The 20,919-nt window shown below is 44.3% G+C and overlaps 1 protein-coding gene across 6 annotated transcripts in view; it reads right to left on the bottom strand.

The window, feature by feature from the left end:
• Positions 1-20,919, bottom strand: part of LOC117224571 (uncharacterized) — a 46,770-nt gene that overhangs the window by 25,715 nt on the left and 136 nt on the right. For 2 of the 6 annotated variants that reach the window (XM_076526828.1, XM_076526829.1), the window contains exons 2-11: positions 20,143-20,413; positions 16,249-16,527; positions 15,359-15,645; positions 7,116-7,237; positions 6,818-6,955; positions 6,469-6,650; positions 5,060-5,660; positions 2,753-2,985; positions 2,557-2,674; positions 243-695 (exon numbers count right to left, since the gene is read on the bottom strand). In XM_076526828.1, the coding sequence (XP_076382943.1) occupies positions 6,551-6,650; positions 6,818-6,955; positions 7,116-7,237; positions 15,359-15,610 (612 nt within the window). In that variant the 5' untranslated portion in view covers positions 15,611-15,645; positions 16,249-16,527; positions 20,143-20,413 and the 3' untranslated portion in view covers positions 243-695; positions 2,557-2,674; positions 2,753-2,985; positions 5,060-5,660; positions 6,469-6,550. Of the gene's footprint in view, positions 1-242; positions 696-2,556; positions 2,675-2,752; positions 2,986-5,059; positions 5,661-6,468; positions 6,651-6,817; positions 6,956-7,115; positions 7,238-14,143; positions 15,646-16,248; positions 16,528-20,142; positions 20,414-20,919 lie in introns of those variants that run through there. The other 4 variants (XM_076526830.1, XM_076526825.1, XM_076526826.1 and 1 more) reach the window with 4 other exon arrangements.

The raw sequence follows: 20,919 nt of genomic DNA, 5'->3' as shown, positions 1-20,919 counted from the left end.
TGCCGGTGCAATTAGCCAAAGTTGTTTAAGGACTTTTTCGATCGACGAAGCAAAGACTGGTCGCTCTGTTCTTGTCGTCGCTGCATACGCGTACCGAAAAATTTCTACGATATTGCAGCGAGATCGCACTTTTTTCCAACGCAATTTCGAGCAACGAACGCCTGGTAGACGCGTCTCGAAGTTAACGATAAATTGTCTTTCGAACTCGACGACGAATCAAAAGATGATAAATTGATACAGACCGTAATAGGTAAAAAGGTGCATCGACCCCCGGATCGATGCAATTATCTCCGTGGAAGAAACTGCCGGCCGAAACGCTCCGGGTGCAAGCACCGGCTTCCGTTCGGGAGCAAGTGCAAAGATCGGTGCGCTCGATCGTCTTTGTGTTTGCTTTCCATGGTTTCTTTGTGCCCCCTCTAAGAAACGAGCATTGTTCGGTGGCACGCGTCCAAAGATACATCTTGGTGAATGGAGCTTGCCCCTTGCTACGAGCGCACCTTAACCGAACCTACGGCCCGGCCGCGACATCGATGCAACCTGCTTCCTTCTGACGTTTTCACGATGACGTCACGGGTCTTACGAACGCACGCGTCTTCGAGGCTCCGAGCTAAAGGTGCATGGCGTGACGTCTTCGGTAACGCCATTGGCGTAACAGCATACCCGGATGGAGCAAGGTCCCAAGGTGGTCGAAAATTCTGAAAACGTGGCAAAGATTTATTCGGAATTCGATGGATCTCGAAGATTCTTAATCGCAAGTAAAACGAATAATAATTAACGCTCGAACGTGAATTTGTAAAATGTTTTCTGTTTAAAACAAGGTACCGCGTCGCATCGACCATATTTTTGTAGAACAACCTAATTGTAGACGATGCTACCGATTCTCGAACAACGATCCTCTGACATCTATCCGAACGTAAATATAAGTGAATCGATCAATATCTCATGGGGGACGATCGTCGGGCTCGTACGAACCAATTAAACCATTGAATCGGGAGACGACACCCGAGCATTTCCTCGATTCCAGTTTTCCCGAAATAATCGACGATCGGCTGGGTAGCTATTTGAGGAGAATTCGGGTGCCGGTCGAGAATTTCCGAATCGAAAACTATAATGCCCAAGCCTATGGTCGCACCCCCCTCTAATCGCGGTGCCAAGCACGCTACGAAGCCACGGTGGTCTTTCCACTAGGCTTTTTGTGCCGGTGCATTGTCGGAATCAAGCTGCAGCTGCCCATGGAAGAACCCCCATACGCGCCCCCATAAGAGAGCCACGTCATACCACCTGGCCTTATCTGCATGTGTGTACTCGAGAGGGGGTCGTGCACCCTCCCAACTTTAGGTACACACCGGGCTTGGGACGCTTGCGGCGGGCTGCCGTGACGTCGCTCCGCGCCGCATCGCACACACGCACACGCGCGCGTGTCTTCTCCGACCAGGACTCGGTCTCCGTACTCTATACATGTACGTCTACGCTATGGTACGCTATGATACACTGGGCTACAGGGCACAGGGTACAGGGTGCAGGGTACACGCTGCACGATACACCATATATGTATGCAGTCCGTATATCGTCCTTTTTCTATCGCTGCTCTCTCTGCTCGTGCACGCGCGCCGTGGATGTGGCGGCACGTGTGCATTTTCACACACGACAGCGTCCGGCGTACGCGAGCGTAACGAGCACGCGCCGCCACCCGGGCACGAGACAGCGAATGCACCGAATGCACCGAATCGTTCGGGAAGGATTTGTTTTGGCACACCAAGGCGTAAACAGCCGGGCTCCCTGATTTTTCCGCTCGATCATCGGGGTCGTTAAGGGCTCCTACTTCTCTTCGGGCAATGATTTATTTATGGTTTATCTCGATGCTTGCACCGCCGCTCAAAAGTATCTGGAAGCTTGCCAATTTTATAGAAAATACAAAATATAACGTGCGTTATCATCTTTGATCGAATATTGCTAAATTTTATCGCGAACGCGTGTACGCCCAATGTACTTGCGGCCGACGCGTTAACGCGTAAGTCGTGAAGTAATCGCGTTTTTTTTTTTTCATTAACGCAGTTGATGTATAAATAAGCGCTCGAAATAAACGATATATACCGTACATTTAGAGTAGCGCATTTTTTGGTCAGCTTTCCAGGGTTAATGCTTCGTTGGACGACGGCTGTTTCGCGCGAATCGAACCAGCAGAAAAATCGGAACCGTTTGAATAGATAGATTACGATTTGCTTCGAATTCGATTGACATAGAAAATGCGATAACTACGATACAAACCGCTACGAATCTATGCCGTTGTTCCGAGCGCACGAAAGACCGTATCTTATCTACTGGCACGCGACCACCCTCTGTAATTCAAGATTCGGCAAACGATCGCATTCGGTGTCCCGATAATTGTATTTGATCGAACCCGATGGAAAAAAAATCGACCGATTACGCGTAACTTTTAGTTTAACCAACCATAAACGAAGCTCGCGTCTGCGGCGCGGTCGCAGCACGCGAGGAAATTCGATTGATCGCGAGCTTTACGTAACGAGACCGTGTGAAATTTTAACGCTTACTTACGGGCGACTGCTGCTCGTTGCATTTTGCGAATCAGATATCTTTCGAGATCGTTGCATCAGAGAATATTTCAAACTTCTTCGAAAAGTTTCTGCGGTTGCGAGAATCGAAGCTATGAAAGCTAAATAACAAGGAATTGAATGAACGAATCGAATTTTATCAGCTATTCGAATATAAAAGTATTGGAAAAATGTCTCACCCCGCGCGATAGGTCTCCGTGTTCCGATTCTGTGCAGTAATCACGAATCGCTTCGTCTCCCCAAGGAGACACCCATTTCCAGCCGAGCATTCGATGGCACTGTGTCAACCTACGGATGGTTCAATTCGTAAGGGAGACTGCTTTCCGTGTGGTTTCTTCCCCATCCGTAATTGCTGTTTTGTTCCTGTGGTAATCGCGTTACGCGGTATTATTTCTTCTTTCTAATAAATTTGCTGCAAGAATTCGATCGATGTTAAATATTGAATGTAAATATTAATTTTTCAATTAAATCATTAAAATTGTTTCTCGCAGCGAAAACTCCCGAAGTCCGCGAACAGGGAACGGTAATTGGCTCCTCTGCCCTACCAAGATTTCGAGCCTAACTTCAAAGCGCCGGAACCTGATTTTTGAAATCTAATCGTATTCGATGCAACGATGTTACCCCTTGTTTCTACGTACATCCCTCTCGCATCGTCCTACGCGACGCTTAGATTTCCGTTGGCATAAAAATCTTCCGTTTTACTCGAACAAAGCGAAGCAGCTGCCGTTGTAATTTCGCCACCGTCTCTAAAGCGTTTCTTCGCGAGAAAGTATAACACGAAAGACGGCGAACGATGGTCGCTAAGAGATAGGTTTGGAATATAAGAAGGATGTGGTGCAACTTCCTGTCCAATGTTCTTCGTCGTTTAATGGGTAAAAGAAGCGACGCGAGGCCTCGGGTCGAAGTAGCATCTTTGTCGCGAATACGGCATAACGGGAAACGTAATCGTTGGCTGTATTTTCGAGAAATCGTTGCCGGCTCGAACGCGCGTCGTTCGACAATTTTTTAAAGCGCGTATTCCGTGTTTCAAGAAATTTGAATTTTTGGATTGTACAAAGGCCGCGATTAAATGATCTTTGCGATAATGATGTTCGCAGTCACGCGCAGAACGTAGAACAGTGGAATCGAGTCACCGAAAATCACTGGAAAGGAAAGCCTCTGGGTGCGGAGCGCATCCACTTACAGGCATGCGCGCATCTGTCCACCAGCATCCCTCGGTAAATACGCGATAGGACTCTTATGGACACGTACGACGGGAACGCTAAAGTCCCATTATTGAAAACAGATTGGCCACATGTCTAGCGTGTACGTTCGCGAGCACCGTCGACGACGAAAGAAGAGAGAGGGTCGGGCTACGGAAAAATTTAACGTTAAAAATTAATGACGTCGCGATCGCGGACGAAGCGGCTGCGAGAGAAAAATGGTCGAATTCCCGGTGATTTTTCGACGTCGGGGCCCCGAAAGAACGGTAAAATGTATCGATAAGATGCATAAACGTGAGAAAGGATTTAACGTGTCGAACAAATGCTAACGAAGCGTCGGAAAGTTCGCATCGAGATGCAATATCGTTGCGATACGAGGATGATACGAACCAACGACACCTTCGGGACACCCCAGCCAACTCGTTGTTCCGCTATAAATGTCATAGATGTATCCGAACAATTTGAAATAGCCCGCAGAACGTTTCTCGCAGCGGGAATCCCCGAACCACGATCGTCGCGTCGACCGTTCTTTTCGAAGAGTGCATTCGGTCGGACCGCGCGCTGCGCTGGCCGCGATAAAAACGTAGCTGAAAATATGCGCATACATCGGACCATACGGGCGTCGATATCTAAGACGCTTTCGAGATGACACAAATTTTCTGGAGATTCGCGAGCGTCTAGATCGCCAATCGAATGATCGCGCGAGTATACGGGCACGATTTCGATGCTGCCAACCGTAAGCCGTTTTCGAGAACGTCTTTTCAATTTCTGAAACTGCAACGGATCTTCGCCTCGCTCCAGTACCAGCATTATTTCGAAATAAATTGCTCGGAAGGGCCGGGTCGTCGTACCGGCGGTAGAGCGGCAATTATCCGAATCTCGATTATGCGAACCGTCGATTGTCCGAAGCCCTTCGTCGTTCGAATAAAAAAGGAAAAATTACTTCGAAAGACGAGTAGTTTCGTCGACGTCGACCGTATACACGTATAATTGCTCCGTGTCGAATATCGTACAGTGGATTGTAACGATCGATCGTCGATCGAGGACAAACTAGTCGTCGATATCGCGAAAGGAAACTAAAATTGGACGAGTTGATTGCGTTCGAAGCGGCTGTATTCGTCGGAACAGCGAACATTTCGATAACGAGAAGAGAACTGCGAAGAATGTCGCGAAGTTAATATCTCGTAATTACGTCACAAAGAGCAAAACTGTCGAGTGTCGAGGATGTTGGAAAATAACTGGTTATTAGCATCAAGCTATTTCGATGCAAGTATTAAAAATTACCTCTCGTCTCCTCCTCCTCCTCCTCCTCCTCCTCCTCCTCACCCTCACCCTTTCTTCGTCGTTCTCTTCATATTCTCTCGTTCCTTCTTCCAAAATTGAAAGTTACCAGGACGACAGCCTTCTCATAAAATCTTAAAGTGCTTCCAGTAGAATATTACCAACCGTTCGTTCTTTCGTTTATTCGTTCGTTCGTTCGTTCGTTCGTTCGTTCGTTCGTTCGAGGAAAAGTCGATGGAACCTCACATCCGGTATGCTACTTTCGATGTGATCTTCGTCTTAATTTGTAACGAGATAAGTGGCAGGCACGTCGACCTAATTGCAATTAAAATTCCAGCCGAAATGAACTTTTAATGGCGAATTATTATTATGCCGGGGTTGGCTACCTGACTCGCGATCAATCGATCTCCTTCCCTTCGTCTAGCACGTGATACCGTAACAATTTCTTCACGGTCTCGACCCTCTTCCGAATCAGAAATTACTTTTCTTTCTACGCAAATAATTGCTGTTCGTCCGTCGATCGCTGTATCGTTCTTCCGAAACATCTCTTCTCGAAACGCTCTCGTTCATAAGCAGAAACCGACGCACGATCGAGATACGGCCACTGAAAAATGTAAAAAGAATACGTATAAATCAGCCGAAATCTGTGCAAGACCCATCTTTTAAATCTTCAAATCGTTTAATACGGTGGTAAAAAAGTTATTTCGTTTCAAAGCGTGTGCGAACACTTTTTACCAGGAGCGGTATAATCGTTTTCGGCGAGGGAAATTCTGTTTGGGTCGCTTACATTAGTTATCGATGACGGAAACTTTATCTCGGTCACCGATAACATTTCATCGACGAACAAAATGTATTTTAATCGTTCCATCGATGTTTCCGATAAAAGAAATTCGATATTATAATACGGTATCGAATTGTTTCACGTTCGACGGAAAAACGACTTCCAGTATCGTGTACAACGATATTACGTTAACGCGTACACGCCGATACGCGCTAACACGATTAGGGTTGCGGGATTGGAACGATCTGCAACGAGTGCGCTCTTTTCTCCGCGATACCGAACCTTGTTAAATTGCCGATGAAATTATAAAAATGCAAAATAAAAGATCTCGCGCAACTCGTGTTCGGACACGCATCGCGTACAACTATTATTTACAAGTATCCGTAAGAGAGCTAAAATATTCGCGACAGAGACGTCGATGCTTCGCGCGTACCGACGCGATAGACGAAACAATTTGGAAGGGAGGGAACCGACGACGCGCGGTAAAAGAGAAGATGTAGGAAAGGAAAAAAGATAAATGTAATATTTAATATCCAGATCCTAATTATGAACTGCGAGGTATTAAGCGAAGCCCTTGATGCCCCCCGGTAGTAATGGCACTTGTACGGTGTCCTATAGTGGATTACTTTACCATAGTACCTATACGCCGATATACGGAGCAGCTGCCCGGAAGAGCGACCGCGACACTTCCTTCCTGGACGCCTCCTGTCCAACTATATACTTTCTACGGTGTCCCTGCCCCATGCTCTGGAACCCGCACGAATGCTGCGAACGATATTCGTCACCGATATTCTTCTCGAGCACTGTCTCGGTCTGCAACAGTTATCGTGAAATTAGTTATCGCGTTACACATATAAAACGTAATCGACCGGTAAAGGACGCCGAAGCGCTTGCTAACAAAATTTTCGATAGGACCCGCTCAGGGAGCAAGTTCCCATCGTCGCGACAATGAAAACCATGAACTCATCCATTTGTCCCACCTGTGCAAGGAAATTACACCCCCTCGCGTTAAACCGTCGATCGCGTACCATCGTCGTCCCCTTTTCGAACAAGCAGTACCGTGGGAAGAGAGCTCGTTCCCTCGTCGAACGTTTTCCCAAACCTCGAGGATCTCGCTCCTGAAAACATGGGAATTTGAAAACATGTCGTAACCGTCGTAGCATTGGAAAATTATATCTATTACATGTATTTTTTGATCGGGCCAGGTACACTGTACGCGCGTACGTATACCAAAGTAAGCCGATCGATAAAACGTGTAGCATACTCGACGAGACGGACCGCATCCTGGCACGTGCCAACGAGGATCCTTTTACGTGCTTCTTCCTTGCCCGCCACGTTATTCGTAACACGCTCCGGTGCACTCGAGACACAAGAATCTCCCCAGGTGGATCCGCGTAATTCTATAATATAATATAATATAATATAATATTAGCTGGGGTATATCGCGTGCGTCTTAACGCTATAAAGTTTCCCGAAAACCATCGCGCCTCGATAGGCATTCCGCGCGTGCCGATACTCGTACGACCTTAGGACACGTTACGAAAGGAAAGAAGGAAGGAAGGAAGGAACGGGGGTTGGGGATTTCTGTTTTCCCTGTGTCGCGGTGAAAAGAATATCGGTGGGGGACAGGGCCCTAGACACGGCTACTCGAGCAAAGGGTTCGCGTTTACGATACAATTACCGATGCGACCGAATCCTCGACATAGATTATCGGAAGATTACCGGCTATAATTATACATATACTTTTGCGGTTTTACTCGGTTTTCGCTATTTCGATAGCATTTTTGGTTCGGGTAACCAAGTGTCCAGTGATTCGAACATTCGTAAGACGTTCGAACAAATAAATAATTCTATGGCGCGAGAGAGTCGAGGGGCGACGAGTCGATTTCCTAATTTGTAAAGCTTGTATTGTACCGCTTCGTCGCTGATAGCGTTGCAACGGATGCAACGTTAAAAGTGAAATACATAAATAACGATGAAACATCGTGTACCTAAACGATTCCATACTTTCCGACGGTTACACTATGTAAGTGCTTGGAATATTATCCCGAGCGACAATCCAGTAGATTAGTTCTTAATGCAGCTCCCTCGCGGCAACGCAGAACCGCCGCGCAATTAAACGAGTCTCGGATGAAAATTACCAGCGTGACCACCACTCGATAGAGATCTTATTACGTATACTTGCCGGTATACTGTCGTCTAACACGAAGGCTTTCCACGATGATTGTTTCGTCGGAACTGGCACAGACTCGTTCCATATTAATCCGCGGTCTCGATCGAAAATTAGGAATCTCGTGGAAGATCCGCGTTGCTCGTTGGCGTTATCGCCGAGGCGATACGTTCTCCCGATGGAAACGTTCATCTCCGACGATAAAATTTCAATGCTCGGACTTTATTGTCCATTGAAAGAACGCGATTTCATGGAAATAGAACCGCGGTACGTATATCCTGATCGCAATAAACGGCGCGGCGCCCAGACACCGGCACTGCGTGCTCGAGACAAAACCGACCGCTAATAAGTGTTCTACAAAGTGTTTTCGTAGCTCCGACACGCGGTCGCATGTTCCATTATCATTTCGATCTCTTTAATCGTTCACGTGCTCGCCATTACCGTCGATAACTTTTTTCCAACGTCGCGCAGCGGAGTATTTGGCCTAAAATAACCGACCGAAAGACGATTTATAAAATCTTGCGCAAAATAGAACATTTCCTCGGATTCGGATCCAACGGATCCAAACCTCTGAATAAAGCCTGTTCCGCCGGTGAAATTTTTGAAACTTAGATTCGGAAGGTCGCGTTCGCTCGAATTTCGCTCGCTGCTTTCGCCCGAGCAATTATTTATCGTTGCTTTCGATAAAAAGAACTACTCGAGCCTGCTACGCGCCACAACGTACGACCCATAAAAGACGAAGAGGGCAGCCGAGCTCTATCGTTTATGCACCCTACATCCGCGTAACTGTGCGCAACAATGAATTGCAACGCACCGGAGTGGACGCGACGCCGATGGCTTCCGATCGGATATTCGCGCGTAAACTACAACCATAGTATCGGCGTTTCGACAAAATCTCGATCTATTTCGTTGGACGTCGCTTTATCGGAACACGCGAAACGATTCGTCGAGCCAACGAGGAAAGATCGTCGACGGGAAGTTGTACGGGGCGAGTCTCGTACAGCTTGCGCGCCTCGATAACTTCTTTTCTTACATTTGTTATTTACAAAGCTTTACCGCGCCCCGTGTAATAGAATGATCGTCGTATCAAGTAAGAATCGGTCCTACGCCAAGAAAAATCGAGAAACATTTCCGAGATGCAACTTTGTAAACAACAACGATGACTCCACTCGCACAGGGCGACAAACTGTATCGCGAATCATCGTTCCACCTTCGGTACAAAATTGATCTAGCAGCCGACGATCGTATACGAGGATCGTGCATGCGAGCCGACCGTGTCTCGGCAGCGACAAATTATGTTTATGCGCGCGTGTAGATCGTAGAAAGGGTAGCGAGGGTGTGTTCGCGGCGAATAAACGAGTACCAGAAAATTGCAGCTTCCGATAGGGGCCAGCTACGTACGAGCCTACCGGTCCTCGTATCGAAAGATCGGAAGGTACTTCCAAAGTTTCGCGCGGCGATTACGAATTACAAGATTTCAGTTTCGCACGCCATCGTTCCGGCCGCTGCTGCTCGCTTTTGTGTCGAAAATATTTCTCGAAACGAGGCAAACTTTTGCCTCCGAAGACAACGATGGTTGTCGCATCGACCTAACGCAATTTTTCGGAGCGTATTCGCATCGTTTCGTTCCGGTAACGGTATTCGACCCCTTCGGAAGCTCGCCGATGCGAATAGAACGGCACCTAATTTTCGCGTGATCTTCGATACGCGAACGCTTCCTCCGTCGAATCGTTCGAGTTAAAAGAAACTTTGAACATTATTTGCACGCAAGAATCCGATGATCTCGCAGAAAACCGGCGAGTTCGCGGAGTAAAAGGAATTCCGATAAGGTTTTATTAAGAATAAAATTCGAACGCGCGCTTCCACGGTCTCGTTTTCCCTTGAAATTCTCGTTCGCCGATTTTCATCGGAATCGTATTGTTAGTCACCGTTTTTACAAGGCGCACGAAACAAAGTTACCCCGCGATGGCTTTCCTCGCCCATACGACGTTAATTACGTTTTTTTTTATATCAACTACAGCTACAATTTTAGAAGAAAAAGTAGGTAAAACTTCTAAGAAAAGTGGTTTACACGTGTGCGTCGCTCGATCGAGAATGGAAAACTTGCAGCCTCGGTTTCGTTTAATTAACTCGGTAATCGGGGCCTAGGATCGCCTTGTAAAAATTTCTCTCGAACCTTGTGGAACTTCGTAGCAGTTTTATGCCTTGGTCGATCGCATGCTCGGCTCGGCTCGGCTCGGCTCGAGACCAACGGTTTTACGGTACTTTATACTTGGCGCGAAGTTATCGTTAATTGCTTATAATAATGCAACGCTCGACGAGCTTTCGATGAAACCCGTACAAACGCGTTGCACCGAGGATTCTTGGCCCGTTTCGATCTTTTTCCACAGGCTTCGGCCGACGAGACGGTCAACCGGTACGATGCGCGGCATGGAAACTTTTTGTCGATGAAAATCAGGCTCCGGGCGTTATCGGAACAAACTTTTCCTATTTGCTCGGGCCTTCCATTCTACGAGGAAAGTATACGCTATCGAGACGAACGTTTTTTCATTATAAAAAACCGAACGCGGTTACGGTACACTCTCGGGTACGGAAAGGACGTCATATGGCACAGGGGGGGGGGGGGGTGCGAACGTCGCGAATACTTCGCTCTTGTTCCTGTTCGAGCACGCAAGAGTAAACGATGCCATTGAATTTTATTAAATATCGCCGTATACAGGGGAACGTTCGTTTCAAACGTTTCTTTACAAATGAATTGTACAGCGTCGCCGATTCAGCCCCGACTACCCTCTATCATTATTATTACACTTAATAAGCAGACCCTGGACGCGCGTAGGATTTCTACGCGGCGCGGCGTTGCGTTCTTATTTCGAATCATTGATCACGAGCTACCAGACCTCGGCGTTTCCACAAATTTCGAAATAATCAATTTACAGAATCGAACACTTTATATTGTAACGGGTTTCGTGCGAAATTTACATTCGTTCGTTTCCAATTAAATGATTATTTGATATTTCGCGAAACAAATTATTTATTATTTGCTCGATTCTTCATCATTATTTGATTTCGATAGAAGCAAAACCGGTGCATCGCTTGCCAAATATACTGCTTAGCATTATTCGAAATACTTATTTGTAAAATATTATTCGAAATCTCCACCTAGATTCGGAAGGTTTACCGATAGAAATATTCTATCGAATCCGACGATCGATGCACGCGCGTGTTCCGTTAAGAAAACAAAATAACGAGTCTAGACGAAATACCTCGAAGAATACGTTCAGTTCGATAAATAAAATTGTAAATCATCCCGAGCGCGCCAAGCTATATCTTTGTGGAAAAGGTGCGCGGTTCGATAGTATTTGCGGTAGGTATAGCGATCCTGCACTAAATTGACTCTAAACAAAGGAGATGAGAAAAGAATCGGCGAGAGTTCGAAGGGGCCCACCTGTTGCAGTCGCCACTCTACGACTCGTCGGCCATGATCGGACCAATGCAACAACGTGTTCGAGATTTACAAATTTGTAGTAAAATCGTCTTCCGTTCGTCTCGTTCGTAAGCTAAAATATATAACTCGATCCTTCCTTTTAACGTACCGTAGAGGACGGATTCGAGAAAATATATGTGCAACACAAATTATAACTAACTTCGGGACACCGAATGGATCCTAAGATCGTAAGATTGTACCGTCGCGTCGCCTGGCCTACACTCGTTAGCGTCGGTTCCTTTCCGAATATCGGACGACATGCGAAAAGAATGAAAAGCCGGGGCACGCCGTGCGTCGTCCCACGATAGATAACAATACAAGCTCGAGATGCAGGCAATTTACATGCGTGCGACCATGGGAGCTGAATATAAATGCCAACAATAGCGATCGCGATACGATAGAGCCACTCGTCGAACAAAAAAGACACTTCGGTAAAGTGTGAACGTTTGTGCTCTCCGTACTGACCATAGCCACCACCTGTTCGTGGGAAATATTACTGTACACCGCCGGCACGGGAATCCGGTGCTTAACGGTTGCCGATACAACAATGAAAAACGCACGCTTCGCCAAAAGGGTACGTTCGACCAAATCGCCCCGAGAACTGTGCGATATTACGAAGAGCGTTGTTCCGGTGCTTTTTCCGAAGAGCAAATATTACGGCGATCCGTTTTTTAAGCACAGGTCAGGATGAAAATGTCTTTGCTCTCGACCCCGTCGTCCCGTGATCCGTCCAAACGAAAGGAAGGGTTTATAGATAGAAGGGACCGGATCGGATAATGTCGCATCGATAATACTTATTCCATTTGCTGGCGCGACTAGAGATTCTGTATACGCGGTCGACACCCTTTCGAGCCGGCTGTTTCCCCGTAGCGCGAGAAAGAGAAGGCAACGAGGCGAACGAGAGGGAAACGGAAATATTACATTACCGGTAGGAAAACGCGACGCGACGGTGTCCCGTCGTGACCATACTTAATTAATTAAACCGTATCGTATGTAGAATTTCGCATATTTCAAGATTAGGTTACAACAGGGTCCGCTACCCGAGCCTCCTAACCCGACGGTTTACCTTAAAAACGCATCAGGAATTATTCGCATACATTATCGTTCCGAGAAGTATGCAGATTCTGTCGCAGACGTCGCTTTTTTTCTTTAAGTATCTCGCTACCTTGCTTCGGAGCTACGCGCGATAACGATATACGTATTCCGCACGGGGCAGCTCCCCCCGATGTCGCATACTTAAGCTTTTTACAAGGGAATAAGAAGATTACGCGACCACAAAGGAAAGTAACGCTCGCCTACATTCGCGTAAACTATCTCCGAAGTCGATCGTTTTACGATTCTACGCGTAACGTTTTAATTTATAATCGCGATGCGAAGTCTAGGACAAAAAAGGGATCTTTTATCCCTCGTCCGATATAAAATGTTGCCCGACTCCGATAACTATAAGGGCCACGAGAGGCAAGGGGTTGAAAAAGAAAAACATCGAGAGGAAGATGTTTTCGACCGGTTCCGTGGCGAAGATTGCCATTATTAGGAGAGAGAGAGAGAGAGAGAGAGAGAGAGAGAGAGAGAGAGAGAGAGAGAGAGAGAGAGAGTTCCTTTGCTAGACGGGCGAGATAAATGGCGCGGCGAGGGGAAGCCCCTAAATTCGATACGGGTCGGGGGAATTCTATAACTATAACGCGCGTTGGTTCGTGGCACGCGTTCGAACCTGCGGACACGCCGTACACTCTCTGCTCTTCCACTCTGTTCGAAGTTCAGCAAATAGATCGCGCGAATCCTAATCGAATTCATAGACTGGATACCGGACACTGGATACGCGTTCGCGTCCGAGAATTCTTGGGGGTAATTCGATCGAGTAGACGTCTCTGTCGGTATTAAGCTCGACGACAAAGCGTTAACGCGAAGCAGGGAGGGTGATCGACGATAAGCTTCGACGGCCGCGCTTTTTACGCAACATGTGCAGAAGCGCGCACGCCTTGCTGCGCGGAAATTAATCGAACCTCGTTTCCGAATTGTAAAATATAACACAAAATCTCTGGAGTTATCTTTATCGTTGTATCGGCTAACCGAGAATATTTGCGCCGTTTCTTTTTCCCGTGCCTTTTCGAGAAACGTCGCGTTTACGATTTTACTCTGAAATTAGATATCGTCTCGAATTATACAAGATCGCGTACCATCGTCTTGAATATCGTTTCGAATATAGTTGTTGTACAGGGTTGTTTGTACAAACACGATGTTCGAAAGGGATATTCATCGATCGTCCATCGTTGTAATTAGAGCGTTGCTACGTGTTTCGCATCCCGTTGCAAATTTCTGGTATTCAAAAAATTCCACTTATTAAAAGTTTCTTTCAGGGTGCTACGATATATATATTCTCGTTTTGCCGATATAAAGGAAAAGATATGTACCTAATTATGATTCTAAACGATAAACGATTGCGCGAAACTCAATTGTCCTCGGAAGGAAACAATTTTATTCGTCGAGTAACGATAGAACGATCGTACCTACTTTGCAAGATAGTTGAAATTTGGCAGCGTATAATTCGACTCGGTCAGCGATGCCTGCTTACACCTGTAAGTTGCATCTGTATCGTCATTCTCGGCGATCGGTCGTCGGTGGTCGGTCGTCGGAACGTTAAATTACCTACACAGAAACGTGACAAATTTGGTCGATGCGGGCACGGCATTGATATTCACGGTCGACTCGCGATGTTTTAGGCTTCGACTTCATGGCTAAACCCCTATTTGATTCACGGACGATCGAGACAATTATCTCATAACCTTACGCGTCTCGGTAAATTATATCGCAACCTCGAACATTTCGAATATTCAGAGATCGGAATTCCGGTACGATAGCTTTCATTTTTTTTCGCGCTTTCTCATTTTCTTGCTACAGAAATTTCAAAATTAAACGACATTTAACACATGTTTCTACCAAAGTGGTAATAGACGTCTTTTAAAATTGTAATTTAACACCATTTTCAACGAAGATAACGGAGGACACCCAACGAAGTTTAAATCGAAAATTATTTCCCAAGTTTAATTACTTTTCCTCGATTGATCGAAACTTCTTTCGTGCGTCGATCGGGATTTGCTAATATCATGCGAATAAGTGCAAACAGGTCAACGACGACGTACAAAAGATTTTGTTAAAACTACGCGCGTTAATCGCGCTGCGAACCAGCGATAGTTATTAAATTTTGTGTCGGCTAAAACGAGCGCAGCGTGAAAAAAAAATGAGCTTGCATTGCTTAGAATTCGTACGTACAATTCCTTGTGAGTCCGAAATAGCGTCGACATTTAAAAAATTCGGAAATTCGCTAAATAAGCACGAACGCGAAAGGAAGAACACGTGGTTCCTGGTTGCGCGTACCCATTCGACGCGTGCGCTTCCGAAAGGGGTTCCCTCGAGAGCGTAAAGCGTAAAGCGTAGAGCGTAGGGCGTAGGGCGTAGAGCGTAGAGCGGAGAGACAGGGGCCAGGTAAATCACCGATCTGGCCTCGCTCCGGGCTGGGAATAATGCGACACGCTCGGTTAATGGCGTAACGCGTGAAAAGGTGCGCACGCGCGCAGATTGGGGGGTTAAATCTTGGAAATTGGTCGGATGGTGGGGCGACTGGCGCGAATCCTGGAACAGGACGATGTTCGAACGCGTTTCTATAGGACGCGGCCGAGTTGGTCGACGAGGTGGGGCAAAGCGCGGTGGGGAATACAAAGGAGAAACGCGTCGGGAAGCGCAAACGTGGAACCGTGGCGTGGAACCTTGGAACCGTGGAACCGTGGAACCGTGGAACCGTGGAATCGCGGAGCCGCGGAAGTGGGGTGCGTGCCCAACTTGTGCACCTCGAGAGAGTGGGATATTTACCGGTTGGGTCGGCCAGGGTGGGAGATAATAGGCTAGGTCACGGTGGGGGATATATGCATCTCGGAGCGCGGCAGAGTTTCGAGTAGTCAGCGAGCAGACGGGCGACTGCGCGCTTGCGTGATCCTCGGAGGGTAGTCCTTTTTCCTTCTCTTCCTCGTTCCCCTCTTCTTCCTTCCTTCTTCTTCTTCTTCTTCTTTTTCTTCTTCTTCCACGACTCGTTCCTTTTCCTTCTCGTCGCTTTCCACCGTACATCGATTCCGTCTCCTTCCTCCTCTTCCGCCTTTACCCTGCCGACAGAACATCTTTTTATTCTCCGAGGATCCGCGACTTTCTTTCCGCCCCGCTTTCCCGATTCGACGCGTCGAATTGAAATCACCAAGAACGATCGTCGAGACGAGACCACCGCTTGGACGCTGCTCGCGGAATCGATCGACCACCGATTCCGCCTAATTCGAAGACGACCGCCGCCGCGCGAGGGTGCCCCGTGAAATCGGCGGAACTGAACGCTCTCGAAGAAACTCGAACGAGTCGAACAACCGTGGTACACAAGATGCCGTTCGGAAGACGTCTCCGAAGGAAGCTGGTACCGAATCCGAGGACCGCTGACGTGAGTACAGTAAAAGATCAAAGCCGATGAATCCACGGGTGTAACAAATCTTCGAGCAAGCTCTACCAAGATCACGGAGAGACGCGGCCGGCCGTGCTCGACGATCGTTCGCGACGTCGTCCTCGTCGTCGTTGGATCGGGACAAGTTCTATCGCGTTCTGTCGGCACACTGAAACTCTGTATAGAAATAGCTGTACATACGATAAACGTATATGTAAGTTGTACAAACGGAGATCTAGAAATTGAAGCGAAGAAAGAGAGGGAGAGAAATAGTAGAGAGTACCGATGCTAAAAGTACAATGCTGCGACACAGGCTCGGTAAACGATCATTTCCATCGAAGACGAACCAAATTAGCAGTAACCACGGCCACAGATCCTGTTCGAGAATTCGCCTGCGCGCGTGCCAACGATCCATCTCCACGGAAAGAATCGATCGAGCGAGCTAAACTACAGCCAACGGATTCTGTCGACGATGCATCGGTAATCGGTCCGCGGTGGTAATTCGACGGCTCGACAACCTCCCCCGCTTCTCGTCGATGGACCCTAGATCTTGCTTCTGAAACTGTAGAAATAGGTATGCTAATTTATTTATATTTACGGTTCGCTCGACGGCTACTTTGTACATCGAGCTCTCGAATAATTTCAAACGGTCGTTGAAATTATTATAGATTTACGCTAGATCAAACATTTTTAGTTTAGTTTTAATTAGCGTGGTAAAGTCGGGATATTTATAATCACGATCTACGATGAAGGTTGTACTTTCGATAAAGACCCGTCGCCGATCGAAACGTCGTTTGGAGGGTGCATAGGGAAGAGAGAGAAGATCTCAAATATAAAATATTGCTGCGTTGGTAGCATTTAATAGTTCCAAAGATATTCGTAAAAAGCAAAAAACAAAAAACAAAACTTTCAATGCTGTACACATATTGATCGCTACGGATCTTGAACGATGTTCAAGATATCCACAAATCTAAGATTATGCTCTGCTGACCTAAACCGCCGCGCTACGATTCGTTGTAGCAATGACATAGGTTTCTCGTTGATATCTTGAAAACTACTAAATACCCGAAGATAAACGTTTCATTTTCTCATCTCCTCTCCATTCTTCTCCTCTCTAAACCCGATCTCGATCGGCGACAGGTCCCTTTCGGAAGTTTACCAATTATTAAGTAATGCGGCTAATTTAAAAACTATCTTAGTTTCTATCTTAAGAATTCGATGATCTAGTCTCGCAGAGTTCGTAAATAAAATATTCGAGAAAATCTATCTAGTCGATATCAACGGATGCTAGTCGATCCATCGAACCAATCGAAATCAAAGACGAACGAAATCCAATCTAGTCACGAAATATTTATGTAAACTAATTTTACGATTCCGCTCTAGTCGTTTGCAGTAATCAATAATAGAGTCGTTCGTGCGGGAACTAAGAATACTTCTTTTCGGAGAAGATGCTGTTTACGCTCTATCGTCCGTATTCGAAGAAAATTTATAAACGTTAATTTAGTGAAACAAAATGTAAAAAATTCGAATATTACAAATATCGAATGATTGAAACGTTTCCTACGATTGGCAAGATCCAATCGTAGGAAACTTACAAATCTCGTTTGAACTTGACAAAATTATACAAACCGATGTGTTTTTCAACTTCTTCCGAAAAGGATATTATCGTATATGTAATATAATCCCAAAAATTACGTATCTTTCGTCTCCATGGAAAAAGAAAATATCCTTTAACTACACTCATATTCTAGATTTCTAGTCGATTCTGTTTCTAGTCGTTGCTTTCGTCCAACTATGTACATATTACACCGAATATCGACTAATATTGGGAATCGGATATGCAGGCCACAACTAAATGCAATTCGTCGTTTATATTATAAAGTAACTTGTACAATCGCGTGTTATTAATTTGCCCACTTACGTACAATATTGTAATAAGTATTGTCCGTGGATACGATGCCATACATACGTACGCAAAGAACGATGCGTGTCTCATTTTCTACTACATTCGATGGAATAATAGCATCGGTGGACAAACTCGTGTTTCTCGTTGATACGGTAGTAAACGTATCGACTAAAAACACGACGATATCATATATAAACGATAGACGTGATCGAGTCTATTTATTTGGGAAACGTGCCAGTATTTTACTCGATTATCGTACAGCAAGCGATAAAAGTAAACATTCGAAAGACCTAAGTTTATTCTTTCGGAACTTTTTATCTTGATAATACATATTACGTAACGTACACTAGTCTTTTTAACTATTTTATTCCGCAAACGAAATGCCCGTGTTGGCAGCTGTTCGATCTACTTGTATAGAAATAAGTTAAAACTTCTAATACCATAATATGTAGAGCGCGTTAAATGTCGTACCGATCGTCGATAACCATAGCTGAAATTTCAGATTTTTCTATCGAAGCGCGTTCGTTCGGTACAACCGATGGACGGTCCCAAATATACCAAATTGCAATTTATTGCACGAAAGGCGTGAACAATTAGAAATTTGATCCGTTAGACATTTAACGTGTGAAAAATCTATCGAGCTATTAGTTTATAAAAGGACAAAATTACGTTCTAAGATAAAGATCCAAACCGCCATCAAAAAAGTACAAACTAGAAATGTAGCGTCCAATGAAAATAATACGAATGAACTAAGAGTATTGTAAGGCTGTGTTTAATAATTAAGAATAATTTTAAGTTAAGCTTATTCTCCTGCTAATTCTCCTTATCGTATGTCGGTAAATGTAAACGTCTGGTCGAAAAGCGTACCGACCAAGCTCGATAAACAAACCAAAATTTCAATTTCATCGATTTAACCTTAATTTCTTATAAATAAGATTCTTGCGCGAATCTTCGATTCGATCGATTCCAGTCGAAAGAATATCTAGATAAATAAGAAATATGCGTGAATAATTGATCTCTGGGAGAACATATTATTAAGAGTGGAATCTAGTCAACGAATCCATGGACAACAAACTCGAACGGTCCAATCCAAGTAGAACATTTTTTACCGGATATAATGTTTTTCGCATAAGTAAATTATGCAACCGTGACGATATTTGTCAACCATGAATCGTTACCGCATTCGTTTCTGCCTAATTAACTTATAAGACGAAGTTGGACAACTTAGTAGAGTACCCGATCTCAGTCCATGGTCAACGAATCTAGTCTATGATATACTATAAACTAATTTCTATAAATGTACAACGAATGGAGCGATTGATACAATAATCGTGTGAAAGTGATTGGATATGATTGTGGAACGTAGATTTAATAAATAGCTTTAACAGTTCATTCGTATTAAAACATTGATCGACGATCTAAGTAACTTGTACATATCCTTTCTTTTTTTTAAATCAGTATAACTAAGAAGTAATTAGCAACATTTTATAAAATAATTTACGTTTGAAATAACTTATCTTGATTTCGTAATCATTTCCTCTATTAAGATAAACATGTGTGCAGGCTGGTAAACTTTTGTATATCATTTATATTATGTATCGTGTGATCGAGTGTATGCGCGCGCGCGCGCGCGCGCGCGTTTTGTGTGTATTTTATGTATTTATTCACTTATTAATTATATATTTATTTATTCATTCTTAATATAAATTATAACAAATAATCTATATTGTATGCAGTTTTGCATGTTCTACGAGTGTACTATTTTTGTCTTTGTGCTTGGAAGTTTTAATGAAAATTTTGTATTTTTGTTTTACGAACTATAATCACACTAATTGAACTGTCTAAGATCTTTTTCAATTCGACTTAACTTCTATTTTTATGGTACTAGATCCGATTTTCAAGAGTAGATAGATAACAAGACTACATTTATTCACTAATTTCCCACAAAGCATCTTTAGAATCTTAATAATTATAAAATAAATACCTCGAAATTTCAATATCAATTATGTTACAGTTTGGGAAATATGACAATTTTTTTCAAATATACAAGATCATTGACACTAAAATTACAATGAATTGAAATACACTTAGCATTTATTTCTTTTTTTACCTTCCTGCAAGTAAGTTCATCTAATCTACAAATTTTGAATTTTAATATAACGTTAGATTTCGGTTATCTATATCATGTTAACTCAGGAATAGATCTATTCCATATTCCTAAGTTCGTGATCTATATATGTAGTGTATATAGTATAGTATATGTATACATACATGGCGTGCATAATTGTCATGTCTCGCGACGTATGGATTTTGTCATACTGGTTTCGTATTTCTGCTGTTATAATCTGTGACGTGTTGATTTAGTCCATAAATTTCGTATCTTTCCTGTTACAAACCGCGACGCGTTGATTTAGCCATATAAATTCCATATCTCTTGTTACATTCTGCGACGCGCCGATCTATCCCATAAGCAGGAGGGCTCGACTCTTAGTAAATTTTTGGGACACCGTTTTCACTGCCATCTGAATTACATAGCTGCAAACTTAGACAAACAACTAAAATTCAATATGGCGGTTTAAAAGCGTTAATTCAAATTCTGGATTTTAAAGCCAGAATGTATTAAGCATGTATCAACTACATTTTTTTCGAAAATAGTTATGTACACGGTGTGCATAGCCTAATTTTGAAAAAATCTACTTAATATACTGTAACACAGTGGAAGGGAAAATGATCAACGTTATTATTGGAAACTATGAAACGGGCGTTGAATGATGTAAATCGTGTTTTGTTTCCATCTGGTTTCGGAGAAAAATAAAATAAAAATGGGATACAAACACGAACAAAATTTTACGAAATGAGTAAGAAGAATACCTTCAAAATTTAATATTAAAAATATCGGGCGCACATTACAATGAACACAGCCGCAGCTAAAACTGCGCACTAAACAAACACGTCCGTTTCATAGTTTCCAATCTAATAGAAACTAATATGGGAAAAAGATTGTTTGTTTTCTATTTTATAATGGTATACAACAAAAAAATCATTTTT

This window comes from Megalopta genalis, chromosome 16 (genome assembly GCF_051020955.1).
Source record: "Megalopta genalis isolate 19385.01 chromosome 16, iyMegGena1_principal, whole genome shotgun sequence".
NCBI classification, from domain to species: Eukaryota; Metazoa; Arthropoda; class Insecta; order Hymenoptera; family Halictidae; genus Megalopta; species Megalopta genalis.
Note: the sequence above shows the minus strand (reverse complement) of the source record. Positions and strands in the feature narration are given on the sequence as shown.